At 37.3% G+C, this 20048-nt stretch overlaps 1 protein-coding gene across 2 annotated transcripts in view; it reads right to left on the reverse strand.

Annotated features, from left to right (window-relative positions):
• POU6F2 (POU class 6 homeobox 2) overlaps positions 1–20048 on the reverse strand; it is a 312059-nt gene that overhangs the window by 9847 nt on the left and 282164 nt on the right. For both annotated transcript variants that reach the window (XM_041464251.1, XM_041464253.1), the window contains exons 7-8: positions 14689–14895; positions 2725–2893 (exon numbers count right to left, since the gene is read on the reverse strand). In XM_041464251.1, coding sequence (XP_041320185.1) covers positions 2725–2893; positions 14689–14895 — 376 coding nt within the window. The remainder of the gene's footprint in view (positions 1–2724; positions 2894–14688; positions 14896–20048) is intronic.

Genomic DNA, 20048 nt, shown 5'->3' on the forward strand with positions numbered 1-20048 from the left:
AAAACAATATAAAGGAGGACAGAAACTACCTAATAAAAAGGTTGGTGAAAAGGTACAGATATGGTCTGGAGACAGTGACTGAGTGGGAAATGACATGGGAAGAGAAGTTGGGTAATGATGGACTGTGACGAAAGGACTGCAGGGCGAAAACTAGAGGAACAAAAGCATGGAGGCAAAGGGAGTAGATTGTGTGTGGAGAACAGTGTGAAGAATTAAAGGGACTAGAACAAGACAAGTAGTGGATGGAGTCAAGCCTGAGAGGATCAAGTAAAAGTTCTATCTCCCAGTTGTGCCCAAATTGATATTCCTGTGCCTCATACTCTACTGTCAGCCAAATCCCTAAGCACAGCATGCTTATTTCAGAGCTGAACCAACAAGGTGATAACAGAACTATCAGCTTTTCCATCCATTCAACACATTTCCTATTTCCCACTATGAACATAAAGATTATCTCACCATATGACTGATTTACGTTACTATTCTGCTTTTGAAACAACCTTGAAATTTATCCATGCAAAAAATGAAGCTAAAAGAACATCCTCAGAGATGCACAAATTAACATTCAGAAGTTACAAAATGCTGGAGTTACAGCAGCCCACAACACAGTGTACCATAGTCTTTGAGCCTTGGATTATCAGTTCTTTTTCATGTGCCTCATTCAGTGCACAAGATGAACTGTCCTTCATTACAGATGAACTGATTGATGTATTGCCTTTTTACTTGTTCAGTGTGCGGCCCCAGACCTCTATTAAAGCTCTTCACTAAAGACATCTCCTCTTGAGCTCTTCTGGTTTCTTTAAAATCTTAATTTATTTTCTTGTGTTTCTACAAGATGAGGGTCTTCCCCTTCTCATTCGCAGAGAAGTGGACAGATATTAAGGGAAGAAGCAGTTTTGGGTACCCAGTCTAGGTCAAGTAGGAAATGATTTTTTAGACTGTCTGTAAATGGTTCTTGATACAGTTCCACTATGAAAGTGCACTTAAAATTGCAACTATGAGTACTGGGTTCTTCTGTAAATTAAAGCCCGGAGTCTCAAGCTGGATATTGAGGGAGCACTTGTGAAAAATCTCTTTTAAGTGATTTGCCTGCCTTGCACTTGAATTACATAGCAGACAGAAGGCTTCAACTCCTCAGTCCTCTATTGCCTCATGCAAGACCATCCTTCACTCCTCTACAGCTTCCTACCTCAAACGTTATGGAAACTGGGGAGCAGATTAGTGAATCAGGTAAACCGTGGGACAACAGCCCACCTGTTGTGTTAGTGATTCTGATACATCCCTAGGACAATTCCACTGGGAATGCACTGAGAGAAAGATGAGAAAAAGAATCATGATTGCATGATTTTAATCACAACAATATATTTTTATAATGAAATATGTCTTCTAAGAAGAATTACATGCAGTTGAACAAACAGCTATTTTTCAAGTATTTTCTAACTTTGGGTGGATTTATCCTGTAATCTTAAAAGAGCTTCTTCCATATTGCCTTTATTTTAAATAAGAATGTCCAAAAGAGGAGCTACTCTAGACTAGCTATTGAACAATAACTTACTCTGCACCAGCTATTTTATTCAATTTGCCCACATGGACTAGAGGTATATTTTATGTATTTGTAATGTAAAACCTCTTCTTTGTCTTCCTTCTACAAGCATGTCTACATGAGAAAATTTACTAGTGACAGTGCAATAGCATTATAATTATACCTATATCTATATGCAGATATTTTCATTCCAGAACAAAAGTATTTCCACTGGGAGTTACATCAGCATAATTTTACCACTATGGCTCTACTAGTAATTTCCCCATGTAAATGATCTTTGAAATAATTTAACCAAGATTTTTTCACATCTTTCCTTGCATGACAGTTTCTCCAAGCTCCTCATAAGCTTGTATCAGTCATGTATTTTTTACTACCAATATGGCATAAGCTATAGTGTTTGATTACTTAGAATATGTACATGGAGTATCACAGAAAAAGGTCATACAAACCAATTGTATTTTTGCAGATGTGCAAAAACTGTTAGTGCTTCTTATGTATTCTGTCAGCCTGTGGTTTTTGCTATGTGAAGACCAAGTCAATGCTGATAAGGTAATAGCAAAGACTCTCAACTGTGCAATCTGGAAGAAAGTGCTGTTCAGGTCAGCTGTTATAATTCTAACACTGGAACTCAGTTATTTCACTGCAGTGTGCTTCTCCCTTCTCCCCGACGTGTTCCAGTTCATTCTTGTTTAAGTGCTGCAAGCTTTTTCTGGCAAGAAAATCTCTCACTCTGGATTTGTGCAGTATTAGGGTTTGTAAAATGGTTTGTTATATCAACCAAGCAAAGAAAAAAGTAGCTTAACCAAAAGTAGGACTACCTTTTTACCAACCAAATTCTGAGAAATGTAATTCATTATACTGACTGATTAAAACACTTCTAACTTCCAAAAAACATAAACTACATTTCAGTTATAACAATTGTCGTCATGAGTCAATTAATGGCTGCTACCATTTTTATGACCATTTTCAACATTGATTAAATTTCTCAAGGCATGTTTACCTTAAGCCCCATCCATGAAAACACTTAGTAATTCTCATGGGTGAGAGTCAGCTATTTTGCAATATACAATCTATTATATTAAAAAAAAAAAAAAAACAAAAGGAGGGAAAGCAGATTGGAAAACTCAGCAGCGAGGAGAACAAACAGAAGGAAGAATTAAGGAAAGCCAGGGAGCAATACTTACTGCTGACTAACTGGCCAACACTCAAAGCTGAAGAGGAGGAGGATGAGGAGGAAGAAGAGGAAGCCTGACGCACTGGGCTTTGAGACATAGATGCTTGACTGTGAGCCAAATGCAGGAGATTGGATTGTGAAGCTGCTTGTCCCACTTGCGTCTGGGAAGGCTGATGGAGCTACATGTTAAAATGTAAAAATAGGTATTTAGAAAGTGAAGCAGTAATAGGAAACTTGCAATGCACCATCTCACCCATCTACTTCTGGGGAACAAATCACATTGGAGTGTTAAATACAATGGGCTTTATTCAAGTGACAATGATGCAGCAATCTGAGCTGTTTAGAATATTGTCTAATTAGAAGGTAAATACTTTTTTTGAAATGTGACATTTGCAGCAGGATTCTGATTTATTAAATACATATCCTTACCTGTTTTCTGACTCATGAAACCAGACTTTTGTTCCCTACATGGATTCTCATAGAAATCAGGATTGTTTCACAGAGGTCCTTTCATACTGCAGGACCAGGGCCAAGAAGAGTGGGAATGGGGAAGAGGACATAAACTGAGCCAAAATCCCTTTTCTACAGGAATCAGTGATTTGTTTTATGACATCATACCTGGCAAACAAGCAAAAATCACAGGAACGGATAAGTTGTCTTTGACTAAAACACACACAAAAACTTCTGAGCTCCATCCACATCAAGATTGTATCCACTAAGACACATGAAAAATCTAGTAAGTATGGTAGATGCAAATGATACCTGAATTGACTTTCTAAATTTTTTAAACAAATATTACAAGAATGTAGTCTTTGTTTACTAGGGGAATGGAAAGAACCATCAATCCATTCTGCCTAAAATATGCTTTCATGTGGCGTTGAAATCTAGGAACATTCTCTGGTACTGATTTTCACATAAAACTCTCAGAAAATTCAAAGGGCAGTCTCTCTACAAAATAAAGGCACACAATGGACTGTACAGTTTTGAATTGGATTCTAGTAGTCCAATACAGTCTTTTCAGAGCATAAGAATATAGTAATACAGGTCTGATACACTCTGGTGACTACTGCTTATTATACCTTTATTTTATGTTGATTCTTGATATTGATCAAAGAAGACTATAAACATATTCTAAAAAGGCTTCAATTCACTGCAGCTGTTATCTGCATTTTCTACAAGGGAAAAGATAATGGCCTATGTGGCCTTGCTTGAAGTCAGTAATTAAAATCTATTTCTTGAATGCCAAGGAGTATGAGGTTTTCTCTTTTGATATCTAACTGAAAAAATTACTTTAGAAAAGGAGCTACATTCGTTAGTAACACTCAAATTATATGTATTATCCTCCCAGCACACATAGAAATGTCTGATGCTACACAGACAACAAATTGTATAAAACTGTAGATAAAGGTATCTGTTCACATTCAAGATAACACTTTTTGTGAAATATATATGAACTATTTTAATGACAATATTCCTGTTATAGTCTGTTAAGAATGGAAAAAAATTCAACTTTTCTACCTTCTACATGGAATAATATAACAGAAAATGAAGGAAGAAACTTTGATTTAACCTTTAATAAATATTAAAGTGATATAATTAAGTATAATTATTTTATACTATATTTTATAAGGATAATTATTTTATACTTAAAATTTATATAATTAAATATAATTATTTATCTGGCCAGTTTTAGTGTATTCTGATTTCTTTGTGGATTAATAAAAAGAGCATTTTGTCATATCTAGGATTTTTTTTTCTCAAGTACATTTAAAAAATACAACTGGCACTTTATCAAGGGGATAACTGTTGAGAAGCTGATTAAAAGGCTTCCAGTTTTCAAACTCATGCAAGGAATGAGCATCTTAAAAAAATTCTCTAACAGCTGGATTTTATCTACAGAGAATTTCCAACTCAGATAGTACTTTTATAATATCTTCTCTTAGGGAAACATCCCACTATAAGGGCTGGCCTCTTCTGTACACTGAAGAAGTGAACTGCCTGCCCATGCATTATATCCACATCACATCCAGACTGCAGCTTTCAGAAACAGGCAGGTGTTTGGTGTCTGGGTCTGTTGTCTGAGGGAATCTCTGGCAAAACTAAAGATTTCAGCGCAGGCAAGGGAAGATAAGTACTGTATTTACATGAGTTAGATGCTTTCACACTATGTGGAACAGTCTAAGAGATGCTAGTGCTTATCTGCGAGGATGGAAGAACAAATGCAGCAGCTATCTTTAAAGAGAAAGATCTGCAAAATTATAGTCCAGTCAACTAAACTTCAACCATAGAAAAGTACTGAAGAAAATAATCAAACAATTTGTAAGCACTTGCAAGAAAACAAGGTAGTGACAGACAACTTGGATTGCTAGAAACAAACTGTGTCAAACTAATCTGATCTCCCTCTAAGACAGGGTAATTGGCCTTGTGGACAGGGAAAAAGCAGTAGGTGGTTTGACTTTACAAGTATCTTGACACTCCCTCATGTGACATTCTTTATAGCCTAAGGAAGCATAGTTTAGGTGAAATTGCTGCAGAATGAATGCCAAAGTATTTGGAAAGCAAAAGTGAGGATGAAGTATCTGTGGAAAAAAGTGCACATGCATGGTGCTTCACAGAAGTCTGTCCTCATTCTGCACTACTCAATATTTTCTTAATGACTTGGGTGACAGAGCAGAGAATACCTTTACTGAATTTACATGCTGATGACATACTGGGAGGAAATTTTGACAGGTTGGATTACAGGATTAGGAATCAAAATGTTTCTGTGCTTTGAACATACTGGCTGCAAACCTGTGGTGTTGCAAAATTGAAGTAAAGGCAGTTCCCGTACCAAGCCGTGTTAGTGGGAGTGATGTCTGCAGTGCTTGTGAAGGGCATCTTTTCTGCTGAGACCTGGAAAGACCTCTGCAGAGCAGGGTGCCACAGCTAGGTGCTAGAATGCATTAAAATCTGGACCAACTAGAGTTAAATAATTAGAATGGCTGAAAGCCTGGGAGTTTACTGAGGCCTATGAAGGCACCTGAAATGAGCTGGTCATGTTTAATCTAAAGGAGGTAAGACCAAGTGGGATATGATGCCTGCTTTGAATATAGGCATAACTAATGAAAAGAGGACATAATTATTCTTATATTTGTTTAAATATTCATTTAAATATTCCTTTATTCATTTTATAATGGGCCTAGTTATCTGGAAGGTTCAAATTAGATGTTGGGAAAAGCTATCTAATGTGGCAGTGAAACACTGGCATAGATTACTGGTGGAATCTGTGGGTTTCTATGACAGTAGTTAGGACCAAATTAACAAAAAATTGGAGTAGCTACTCCACCTGTGAATAGCAGGTTGGACTGCGGAGCCTTGACCTTCCACCCATAATTTTTTTAATGCTTCTACACCATTTCCCATCAGCATTTCTCAGGAAGAAAGCAAGCCCAACATTTTCCAGCTATGTTACAACATACAGTCACTTAACAGTTCAACAACTGAACACTTGCATAGTAAAACTGATACCTCCAGGAAGCTCTAGAATCTGCATTTTTCAGCTCTGCATCAAGGCATGCACAAAGTCACTATGCAGCACGTACACAATATGATGGTTGAGTCTAGAAAGTGTTTGAGTCATTGCACGTTTTGTACTATGCATATATTTTTAAAGTAACTGGAATACCCAGAAGCTTGGCAACTTTCTTGTTGAAGGTCCAGAAATATTTAAACAAATATAAGAAATTCTCATAATTTAGCTGGGCAAAAAGGAATATGGCTAGGGAAGTTTGGATTCACAGTAACCTTAGGTAAGGTAACAGCAATACATAAGAGATATTTAGAGGTTGGTTTCTAACTCACTGCTTGTGAGGGAGAAGCGAGCAATGGGGTTGAAGAGGCTGAAGAATCACCTTAAGACCTGAGCAAAGACTGAGGGAGGATTCCATCTTTAACTCCCTACATAATTTCCAGCATACCCTCTGCTTTACAGCAGATGATGTTAAGCTGTAAATGTCCTGCTTAAAAAACAATGATTGTTATCTATGGCATGAAATTGCATTAAAATACTCTCTATTTTCATACACTATAATTTCCACTCCAGAAATAGCCTTAAGGAGAGGCAACGATTAGATTATGAGTTAGATTCTAGATGACAGAATCAATTTGTACTTACAATAGCTGACTTTTCTCAATTTTGGACACGTATGTATGATATGAATTATATTTATGACTGTTGTGCATTTTCCATCCAAAGACAGAAGGAGGCACAGGAATTACAGAAACAGTTGCTGAAAGTGCCATTCTTTGTAAGTGGATATAGTAGACATGCCAGAATGATGACTGCATGGAACCGTGATTCGTATCTGGCAGGAATATGTGTATGCACACTACAGCTAGAGGGATGAAGGGAATACGAGAAGGGAAAAGTGCATCATAATACTTTATAAGAATAAACTGAAAACTGCAAAGGGCCTTATTTGTATTTATTTACTGTCAACAGTGAAGGTAGTATTGACTCATAAATGCAGAGGTAAAGAATTAGTTAGGTCTGTAAGACTGAATTTTGTTCTTAAATTATGTATGTAGGGTATTCCTGTGCTTGGGATGTTCTGTGTTAAAGGTCTTATGACATCAGGGATGTTGTTCTCTGCATCCAGAAAGCTGCATAAAAGTGATAGGGTAACCAGGTATTTAGCATAAAATAAGGAAAGAGAAAGAAACTAAGTGGAAATCTAGAAAATTTTGGACAGAATATTTTCCTGTATCATAACAGAGCTGCTACTTGATTTTACAGAGAGTCTGGACAAACAGCAAGGGCGAAATATGGACTTAATGGAAAGGAGAAGAAAAGAATGAACTTAAATTGCAGTAAGGGAAGCCAGGGTCAGGCATCAGGAAGACCTTTAGAGTGTTAACGGAAAGTGCCTAGGTTGCCTAGGGATGTCAGGAAACCTCCATCACTAAAGATTTTTAAGAACAAGCTAGATAAACATCTGTCAAGAATGATATAGGGACAACTGATCCTGCCTAGTGGGAGGAGATGAACTACATGACCTCTTCAGGTCCTTTCCAGTGCTATTTTTCTATGATGCAGTGAAAAGGAAATCCGAGAGATGAGGAAACACAACAAATTAGAGAAGACAGAGGTGAAATAGACAAGTATAACAAAAGGGGCAGAAGAGATGAAACTAAAAGGAGTGGTACAAAGAGCAAGAAATGCATCTTAAACAATCCCCTTTATGTTAAAGGTTTTCAATTTTTTCTGATGTCAGCTAGTTCATCCTGGGAAATATGGACGTTAGCTCTTGTAAAGACTAAAGTCCATAAAAAGTCTGAAAAAATAAATATCTTGATATAAAAAGACATTCACAAACACTTTGAAATTGCATGATAATGCCTTAAAGTAGTAGTAGTTTAAGTGTTTCATGCTTCTATTTTTCTTGCAAATGGAGTTCTCTGTTCTGTATACATTTCCTAAAATACATTTGATTTTGAGAAAGAATAATGGCATGCTGAGGACACCACATGACTCAAGAGCACAATGGCAGATGAAGTCTGTTTTTAAACCTACTCATACGGCATGAGCATGGGCTTCAAAGGTGTTTCCTTAAATCTCCTAGCAATCTTCCAAACTTGGAAAGAACAAGTTAATACACATACCCCTATCCTTCATGCCAAATCCCTTCCACAGTCAGTTGACTGTGCCAGAGTATGTCACAAATACTGTACCTCCTCACCCTAATTTAGTTTACTCAAATATAAGTTTCTGAATATGAAAGATATTTGATACCTAATAAGCATTCTCTCTCCCAGTACAGTGCAATATACTATAGTACATACAGTATAAAAGGTGTTTGTACATACTGCTTAGACTGACAGAACAGCTACATTTGGAAACTAATGTAGAAAACATCCCTAGTTTCACACTGGCTATGTACATACTCTGCCCAAAATGAAAACTGCTGTGGACATAACTGGGGGCAGGACTTTGACACCATCTGCTGAAGTTCTTTCAAAGCCTTTCTATTGAATCACAACTACTTTCAAAGTACACTGTAACTGAAGGTCTTTCAACTTGTTGAATGAGTTTGGGAATATAGCTGGACATCAGTAGAAGATTTAATTTTATATGCAAATCAGGTGCATAAGTAATTTTTTATCCCTATCAGGAAGGATATAATGTCAATATAACAACAATATTATTGGCAATAATCATTAATCACTAATTATAATTATAATAACTAATTATAATTATATTTATCACTTAAGAATGCTAATTAATAATGTAAATATTACAATAGTATTATAGTAACTGCTTTAAATGTGTAAGTGCATAATTCAAAGGTAACCCTCATATTCCTACAGTGAACAGCACTGCATGCTTTCTGTGCCTCAGTTGCTTAGAATGACAGGTAATGTAGTGACATCATCCTATTCCCAATGGTTTGGTGCAGTTATATCAACTGTTTTTGAGATATCCTTCTCCTGCAGCTGCTGATGCCACAAAGAAAACTGGACAGGAAAAGATGGAAGTTACAAGTCAAGTGTCATGCTGTGGCATGGAAAGTCTTATGTAGTCCCTTGTAGTAGTAAGTAGTCTAGTAATCTTGACTTTCAAAATTCTGGCAATTTATCCAGATGAAAAAGAATTATGCAATGATGATGGTAAAGGAAAAGAGAAAGAAGCGAGAAAAATTGTCACCCTCATCACTGAAAGTCATATAAGAAGCAAAAGAAAAACAAAGTCAGATTGAGACAACACAGTTTAGTGACTATATTGAAACAGAGAAAGAAGAGTGCATTTCTCATAAAACAAGACAGCATCAAAGCCATAGGAGCATTGTAGAGAGGAAATGATTGAGAGCTGGTTAGATTTAAATGGGAGAGAATAACAAGGGATTGCATGGAGTTGTGATAACAGGATGGTAGGGTGTTTGTGGCAGGTTGAGACTATAGAAAGGGAACATCTAACGTGAAATTTGGCAAACAGGATGTACAAGAGTCACCACAGACCCATCTGAGAGGCATCTATGTCTTTTCAACAGCTAATCTGGAGCATGATAGCCAATGACAACAAAGATGAGGAGCTGAAAATGTAGGAAAATGCTGCCTAGTAGCTTATTTTACTGTGTTAGAATTGGCAGAAGCCCAAAGTTGTCGTGCTCTAAGACATGATGAAGTATGAAAAATTCTGTCAAGCATTGTAGATACAAGTCTGAGGACAACTGGGACTACAGTCCTGACTTAATGAATCTAATATGTAGAAAGAAAGAGCCAGGCAAAAGTGAGATGGGAACCCACTTTATGTGGTACACCAGAGAACAATAGAATGTCCAGAAGTTGCTTCTGTATGTGAAAGAAAATAGTTATGAAAACACCAATTATTAGGGAAGCTGTTTAGGAAATTCCTAAACGAAAATGTGTTTGAACCCCAGTTATCATTGGCAGCTGGATTCTTCTCAGTCAATTTTGCTCACCGTAGAATTATTTGAAAGTCCTCAAATAGCTACCTTATCCCTCTCTCATGTCAGTGGAAACAGTGGATATGTTAAGATACCTATTAGAGATTCAACCTATCCAAAAACTTTTCTATTTTGATATCTTGAGTTTTCCACTTGTTATGAGCAGAAAAGTTGTCCATTTTTTAAAGTTGCAGAGTTAACAAGTTAAACTAATTGCTATTGTTAATAACTTCAGGTTGTAATCACCTGTTGTATCCCATCTGCTAAGATCCTTTTTACCTCTCACCCTAACCTAGAGGAGGTCAGCTAGAAAGGGGACCTCGAATGTCAGACTGAAAAGGAGGTGGAATCTCCTATTCTCTCACGAAAACAGAAGCCCCAGCTCTGCCTGCAGACCAGCGAACACAGCTGCATCATCATCCTCCTCTGTGCCACTCCTGGGAGCAGCGGCAGCATGGGCGCAACCCGTCAGTTCTTCCCCACCTGAGCTGATTTTTTAAAACAAAGGTATTGAAAAGGAAAAGATCTCCTGCCCTATTCATTTCACACTGGACATGCATATGTCTCCTTTTCTATGTCTATACATAGAAATATACAGGAAATCCAGTTAACTAGTTTACACCAGATACCTAACTGCTCTATCTCTAACTTAAGCAAGGTGCACATTTTCCTAAATTTTATAAGACTGCAGTTCATGGTTCAAGTTCAGCTGTGCTGGTGTTAAGGTTGTGATATGAAAATGATATGTAAGAACACCTTGAAACGAATTTTTCAAATCTGATAATGAATGACAATGCAAATAAATTTTTACAACAAATACATCTTTTCTCAAAAAGAATGAACCCTTAGCCATGCAACCTATATTTTGACAAAATTCCTCTTGAGAGGCATGGAGGAAGTGCAGGAGTTAAAGTTACAAGGTAGCCTTCTATATGGGACACGAAGAGCTTATAAAGGAAGAAACATGAAATTAGAGAATAATTTTATTATTTCTTGTTCAAGAAAGGAGACTACAAGTAGAAAGTAATGGATTTATACCAAATTTTTGAACTATTTTAGCAGCCAGCAAGGAAATATGGTGAATAATAGTAAAGTGGAATCTGCAGGAAGAACACATGAATTTATTCAGTTAGTACAGAATACCATGAAAAACTTACAAATCCTGTTTGGAGCAGGCCAGGGGAGCCTTTTGACAGGTAGTGGATCAGTGCAAAGCGATTCACATCAAAAGGAACGATTTTAGTGATACACGTGATAATAATCAGGGAACAAAATATATATAATGATGGATACATCTGCTTATTAAGTAAAACTCTTCCATGAACAGAGATAGAAAAAAGCAGGATGTTAGGCTGTATTGAGATAATGGAAGAAAATAATGCTGAAAATAATATAATGTTATGTAAAACAGGGATGCATACTTCCTGTGACCATGGCATTCGGTTCTGATCAAAAAGTCTTGAAGAGTGTGAAAATGGCTAAGCAAAAATTATTAAAGGCAAACCCCCCCTTGTTTAGGAACAGAGATAAAAAGGATACAGAATAAAACAGGAGTGCAAACAACCGCCTGCTTTAGAAAGCCATTGCAGATTCTAGGAGAATTCTTGGTGCTCCTTATATTAGCAAAATGTTGGAAAATAGTAAAATATCTGAAGTTTTACCTACTTGGTGTAATTTGAAGAGGAACAATACCTACTGTGGTTTAAAGAACATAAATTAAAACCATCTATTTATACTTAAATTCAGGAAGAACAGGACTACATCAGACTTGCTTGTGTACATTGAAAAACAACCTATTTACAGTGCAGAAAAAGAAACACTGCTTTACACAGCATGTAAGTATTCTATGAACTCATTTCCATTAGGAGACATTGAAGTTTTAGTCTGTCGAGTCTGAAAAAGTCTACCTAAGTAACGCTGACTAACAACAATATTGAGGCATTTAAGTTTTCAGTCATCAGGGAAAAAGTAAGTACTAGTATGCATTACTTAGCAACTGGAACAGTTTACAAAGGTTCAATTATTGTGACTCAGTTAACAAGCTGCAGCTCAGTATCATTGCTCTTTTTCTCCTTCAGTACTTAAGATTCCAAGGAAGTGACAAGTTGAAAGCTAAACTAGGACTATCTGTAACTGAAACATTTTTACTACATTATTTATTTCTTCAAGACATGCTAAAAACTTTCCCCAAACTTGTGTTGTAATCTCTCCCCCTGCTGAAGCTTCCTTCATCAAGTTAGAAGACACCAAATACTGTGTGACCATTTTCAAAAATATTTTGAATTCCTGCTGAGCCCTCTGATTTGAAGCACGCACTCAATTCTTTTGAAAATGATATTTTAAACCTTAGGACTTAATATGCTATCATTAGCCAAATGCTACAGTTATTCTAAGTCTCTACCCAGGCAAAAAATAAACCCAGGATCTCCTTAACCTTCGAGTAAATCTATTAACTTTCCAAATGATAAAACAATTTGTATAGCACTAGCTCAATTTTTTTTCACTGTCCATCAGTAGTACTCCTATGAGGAATCTAGCTCTCATTCACCTTTTGTGCTCCCACTGAAATTCATGACAAAATTTTCTCTGACTTCTTTCAGTAAAACCAAAAGAGCCAGTAGAGGGAGCACAAATACATAGAAATAATTTTCTGTGGCTCCTATAAAAACGATAACCTAAAACGATATATTTTTTCATACAGTATTTACACTACATTTTTTTTTCCCCTCCATGATCAAAAATACTGTCTTGATTAAACTTCAAGAAAGGCTGATTCAAGGTAAGGAGATGGTGGCCCTTCTTGCAACACCTGAGACCTCACGACTCCATGTAAGAAAGAGGCAGAGGCTGAACCCTGTGAAAACAGTATTAGCAAAATAATGTTTTCTACATCCATGGCACTGCTGGGCAGACCAGCTTAATGGGGAGCATCTTTGTCTCTGGGACATAATCTGTTCTCTGTAGACTGATATTTTTGCCAGCTGATCCCTGCACATGAGCACACAGGTTGGGCAAACAAGTACAGTACAGCATGATGTGGCTAAACAGTGCTCTCTACTTTGCACCCCTGCTCATTCAGCAAGCTTCAGCTTTCGAGTTCGTCCCTTTTTTTGAGCCCAGTGCCATGAGCTGTGCAGAAAATGTTACACCTCCATATGCTCTCTGCCCACTGACACTACTGACAGACAATTCCTGGAAGAAGTTGCTTTGCTGCAGAACTCAGAAGGTGAGTTGCCCTGCATGTGAGAATGTCTCAGGCAATAATACAGGTCCTTAGTCCTCCTAAATTTCATGAGTTTCAAATGGGATCTCAGGATTGCTATGATTTTTAAGTGCCTCCCCCATAATGGAGGAAAAGATCTAATCCCTTCAGGGGACTGGCTCAAAAAAACTCCATCCCACACATCCCCAGGAAACCAAATGTGAACTGCTGAGTTTCATATTTTATTGTCAGGCTTTCCTGTGGTGGAGAACATGCAGCCTGTCCTCAGACCCATCCAGCTTTGTTTGAAACCGTGTATATGCAACCATTGCAAAAGGATTTGCCAGTACTGCAAGTACACTCCCGTTAAAGAAAATAGAGTTAAATAATGATAAGTGCTTTGAAAAATGCTCATGCTACATACTACAGAGGATAGGATGGGGAAAAAACAGGTAATCAATGGGATGTGAAATGTTTTCAGAACAAACAAAAAAGTGTTAGAAATCCATTGGTTGGTAAGAAGATGCTCTGTGCCTGGAGGTGTCAGCAGGAATGGCAAACAAGCACTACCAGCAATAGGAATGCTAAGCTGAATATTTAAGTGAGACATATTTTTAGAGTACCTCTTTGGTAATCACATTTGGTGTGTTTTCTGTCCTCAATTTCCCCTCTTTCAGAGATAAAAGGTAGGACTACAATTCTTGCACTACAGATGTAGGCATAACTAATGGATTTGACTCTAGAGTGCTATAAGAAGAGCTACAGAAGTGTTTTTGGACCTCAGTGTGGTCACTGGATCCATCCTTGCCTGTCAACTACTTGCAACCTTACACTGAGTAATAATTTCTACAGAATACTTTCTGTCCATGCAATTATACATAATCAGTATATTTTCCAGTGAGAAAATCTAATAAGATTTTATATTTTCCCTTGTTTTCCTTGCATGTTCCAAATAATTTCAAGCCCCAGTCTACTAGGTGACCACTAACTAAGGAACTGAACTTTATACGCCAGATGGATCTCCTCTGGCTCATATTCCTACTGCATTTTCATTGCAGAAAACATCTCAGTTGGTCCTATATTGACCTTGAAAAGAAAAGAAAAAGAATAAATGTATAATCCTTGAATGTATAAATAAATTATAGAATAGGACATTATTAATTACTACATATATAGTATGCAGTAATATACTATGCAGGACAGAATTAATTTTTGTTATTAAAAATGGTAAAGAAGCAGGGGTTTTTAGAGAGGCCATGAGAGTGTCCATGAGGAGCAGAAAATTTCTGTGTGTCTGTTTGGATAATCATTCAGGCTACAGACAATTTACCTGCTGGCCTGGTTTGAGCGGCGATAGTGTTATTCCCTGGGTATTGATCACTGGGAGTATCTGGTTGCCGATGACAGTGGCGATGATCTGACCCTGGGCATTGGTCAATAACTGTGGAGTTATCGGCTGCACCTGAAGTCCCTGAGCTCCACCTGCCGCCTGGCTGGACGGGACTGGATTAGGCATCAGTGGGATTGTTCCAATAATCTGGAAGAAACAACACAGGGAGAATGCACGCACACCACATATACTTGCCACATGTAATTCCTTATATTCTGCATGTTGAATCAAACTTAGGTGATAAAAGCACAGAGAGACTGGTAAGACAGGCTGAGGGTGGAAAACAGTCATTCCTTCACTGGGGTGTTGAGGACTTTCCAATTAATTTGTCACATCACCTGTACATTTTACCACTGTCCACTGTCACCTGTGGCAAATCTGCTGTGGCTTAAGAGTGTATGAAACAAATCTTGGGTCACACTCTGGGCTCTGGATCATGGTTTGTTTCCACTATTCATTTTAACACAGAGTGAGATAGATAAAATTATCAGTCTTTTTGTCTTGCTTTCTACATAATCCATATAATGGGTTACTAGTGGGGCTTATGTAGTTTTACTTGATTTTCTGATACCTGGTACTCTAGATGATCACCTTTTACTCCCATGTGATCTCAGGAAGATACAAAGGGATACTGGTACCCTTCACGGCATGCCTTAGTAAGATATGTTCATAAAAATGCAGCTGGTTTTGGATGACAGCTATGAAGTACAACACAACAGGAGGGCTGATGTTAGATAAAATATATTAGCTAACATTTCTGGGGCAAGTAGTTGCAGAAAGAGACACTTGTGACATCTCAGACTTGAGAATACAGTGATTTCCTAAAATGTGAAAGTGCCTGTAAAACTAATATTAGGATGAGATGTCAAACAGATGTCGTAAGAAAGCTTGTCAGTCAATAAGCTGCTAGGCTGGAAAAAGTTATGCTGTTATAAGATCCTTTTTACAGGTATTAGAGAATCTGAAATAAACTTCTAATGAAACTTGGGTCTAAACCCAAACTTTTTCTTTCTTTTTTTTTCAAACAGCAACCTATGAAGCTGGAGTCACAAGATTGTTGCAACAGGAAAAATAAAAAAAGAATAGCACACCTCTATTTCCTCCACCTTCTCTTCTCTATTTATCATAGCCTCCCTGAAAACACCTACTCCATTATAAGACTTCCAGTCTGCCCTTTCCAGAAACCTTGCTTCTTCCTCTTTATCCTCAGTGTTCACCACACTGCGTTGTCCATTTTGACTCCCACTAGTATGATCCCATTTTTTTCCTCAGTGGAGATAGAAATATTGTAGTTTTCCACAGTCTGTCTGCTTGTTCTCATTCCACTTGGGAACTCAGTCATCTTTTTAGATCCCTTTGTTTCTGACAAATTTTATAGAAATTAATCAGCTGATTCACAAACCATTAAGTAGGTATGGATAGCTGAATGGACGGAAAGAGAAAGAGATGTATACATAGCACTAGACACAGAGTAGTTTCCTCACAAAAATAGGCTGAAATATTCCTAATGGAAATGAAAAGCAAGTTTATTCCCCCCAAAAATATATAAAACAGAACATATAATATTCCTATTGATTTCAACAATTAATTTATATATCAGTGGAACCCATCCAATACAGTGTAAAATTAGGTCTAAAATAACTGTTTAGTGAAAATATCAGCTAACTTTTTGGGCAGACCACTAAGTTGCTTTATGAGAGTGCAAAAGTAGAACACCACTGAATCTCTTCCTGTGGATACAAAATGAATACAGGTGTGAAATGCATGGTGAAGAGTAACGAAGATATGTGAAGACCTCTGGCTACTGAAATCACCAGAGGTGACATACAACAACCCCAAAAAATCTATTCTTAAAAAAGCACCATGCAAAGATATCCAAGTAATTGAGGCATACCTGTAGGGGCAGGTGGCTATCATCACCCTCTCCCATTATTAGGCCAAGATATGACTACATTGAGTGACAGGATCCTAATGAGTGACTGTTCCTTCAACAGTCAGACCCAGTGATGTGCCTCTAGGTAGGCTCAATCATGAAGTACTGGGTGACAACCTACACTGACTCCTGGAGCAAGAAGAGTGCATTGCTGGCTACGGCAGCTCAGGAAACAAGCAGCAGGTGCTGAAGTTGTCATCAATTTACCAAATTTGCACAGTTAGAAGGCTTTAGCATGGGAAGACCAGAGAACCATAAAGCAGGACAGCTCTTCCATGGGAGAACCTGATAGAATGGTAAGCCCAGCTACTAAGCTGTATTGTAAGAGCTGCATATATCAAGACTCTTCAAAAGACTGTAAAGATACAATTTAAGTTCTTAATGCATTGCTAAAAGGTAGACAGATCAATAAAGATTATTACCCCCATTTTATGGAGCATGAAAGTGAAGCATGGTGAAGCATATTCAGAGTTAGCCTTCTAAGCTGAAATTTCCTGAGAGTTTCTCTTTTCAGATCACAATGATTTTATTTTATTTTATTTTATTTTATTTTATTTTATTTTATTTTATTTTATTTTTGTCCCTAGCTGAATGGCAACTGCTTTCCCATTCATGTGAGAAGATGGCTATTCACTGAGGAGAGAGGCATTTATTTACATCATTATCAGATTTCAAATTGTTTTCTAAAATCAGACTTTCAGCATGAATGAAATACAACTGCAGTGCAGCACAACACATAAATATCTCCCAGATTTTGTGACCTAACATATTTATGGGTAACAAATATATTCTTTCATTTTTAATATAATCTCACCAAACACAAGAAATAATCCTTCTTAATTTTATCAGCAGAGACATATCAAACGCCTCCCCTTCCTTTGCCATGTGAAGGACACAACCTTGTACTGTCATTACTCCAATGTAACTTTAACTATCAAGGTCCTAATCCCAGCAAAGCAAAAAAAATGCTGTGTTGGTGTTATCAGTAATAGAAATGTTTTCATTCACATTTAAAATGCATTTCTTGGACTACAGTTGGACATTTCATAGAATGACAATGCTGAAGTGGACAGTTTGTAAGGTCAGATGCAGAAGGCTATCTATATGTATTAATGTGTGTCACACACCATACTGTACATGGCGTGCTGTACATGCACACAGACAGAAATGGAGCAGGAAAAACACAGATGGAAGACATGTTTCAGAAGGGCAAATGAACAAATGCCCTCAGGGGTGTTACTGTAGGACTCAAGGGTGAATCTTATTTAGAAACAGAAAATTACTGAGATTTAAGAAGATTTTATTTCCTTTTTTACCAAAGTAAATTCTTGTCTGACTAAGAAAAAGATATCCACTTGTCTCTACTTAAACAACAGGGCTACTCATTATTGCATGCAGCTTTGAGATGGATAAAATTGGATTCAGGTTTCTCCTTTCAAGTTCCCCCTTGTCCAAGTACCCTCTCCTAAATATCCTAATTGCTCACTGATTCACACATAACGAGTACTAAAACTTGATCCCTTCCTTAAACCTTGTGTGACTGACGTGATGCTGAACCACATCCCTCTTCCCTCTAATTTTGGTATGAAATTTCACCCTGGGCCTTGCTAATCTGTCCTCTTAAATTATTGTACAAGTTGAAGACAATTTATGGTTTTGATACATTTGAATTTGGTCAAGAAAGAAAACAAGGCCATGCCACAGGCTTGAGGCACTGGCGTACCACAGTACAGACTATTTAATTGTCAGTGATTTCCCTAGTCGGGAGGCATTGCTCCTTTCTAGGAAATGCTGCTACTTCAGATTATTTTCAAAGATGGTTCAGGAACAACATGTGACAGGGACTAATCCCAAAAGATACTTACAGAGCCACACAGAATGGTTTGAGTTGGAAAGGGCCTCTTAAAGACCATCTAGTTCAATTCCCCAGCCATGGGCAGTGATGTATTTCACTAGACCACGTTGCTTAAAGCTCCATCCAACACTTCCACAGTGAGAACACATTCCACAGTGAGAACACTTCCACAATGAGAACACATTCCACAATGCTATGTCTTCTCTGAGACAAAGCAGAATAGCCTTCTTACTCTGCCAATGCTTGGACTCAAATTCTTAAACAATCTTACTTGTCAAAGATGTTCTTGAAGGAAAAAAACCACATCCCTAAAAGTTCTCATGCTACAAAAGTATAATTTTAGAAGTTTTGAGAGTTTCTTGTGTGTCTTTTACAATTCCTTTTACACATGATACAACTGAAAGGAAGCACTGTTCACAAAGGAGCTGCAAAACAGGTGGTATGTGCAAAACAGCAATCAGACAGTTTTGAAAGCTCAAGGGTTAATTCAAGGGATCGCCTTGTCAATACTTCTCTGAGGGAGTTAGGCACAGTAATCTGCATAGCACTGTTGATTCAAATAAATTATACCAGGTTGTTTATGATGTACACACAGAGGTACAAAATGCAGTGCAGGTGGAAACTGTACAGAGATATTTAATGTAAATTCAGACTTCAACTTTTTTTGTAGAGACACGGTTTTCATCCTCCTCTACTAATCACAAAGACTGCAATTCTGGCCCTCTTCAAGTCACAGAGTGTTGCCAGAATCCTTGGCGGAGTCAGATTATAATTTCAAGTATTCAGTATGTTTCTTTCCTTTTTGTTCATGGATTAATGGATACATCAATTTTATCAAGCTGCTTAGAGAACAGTTTTAGCAGAAATTAATTTATTATTTTTCTGCTTCCCAATATTAACTAAATTTTAAAAGCCAGTTGTTTGTTTCTAATTGTAAAAGAAATCTGGGGTGATTTTTAACAGCATCTGAATATTTTCTACTGATTAATCTCTTAGTGTGATTTTAGCACCCTAGGATTTCAAGATATCTGACATCGGATGTCTCAGATCATACAACTTGAACCTACCATTGTCAAGATGATTTCTGCAATAAAATTGTAGGGTTTGGCTTGCACATGAAATTAATTTGTCAACCTTCATACCAGGTGTAGGCCCAATGGTATTTGCCTACATAGTCCTGCAAACTGCAGTGAAAGAATAGCACACAATTAAAGTGAAGGTAAAATCCCAAGTAATTGAACTGACCACGGAAGGGTTAAATCCCTCAGTATATGAATAATTTCTGTGAATATTACCCCCCATGGCAGGGTAGTGTCCTATCACTGATTAACTGAAGTTTAGTCAGTATTGTACCTTTAAACAGATTTCAGACTTGCTCAGTAAAAGTTTCTTCGTAAAAATGAGATAGAAACATATGATCTCTTAAAAATCTGATCCTTTGAAGAAGCAATTCTTAAGAAAGAATAACATTAAAAAAGTCCATTCTTATCCTTCCTTCATATTTAATTGTCT

This window comes from Pyrgilauda ruficollis, unplaced genomic scaffold, assembly GCF_017590135.1.
Source record: "Pyrgilauda ruficollis isolate IOZ18807 unplaced genomic scaffold, ASM1759013v1 scaffold176, whole genome shotgun sequence".
In the NCBI taxonomy this organism is placed as follows: Eukaryota; Metazoa; Chordata; class Aves; order Passeriformes; family Passeridae; genus Pyrgilauda; species Pyrgilauda ruficollis.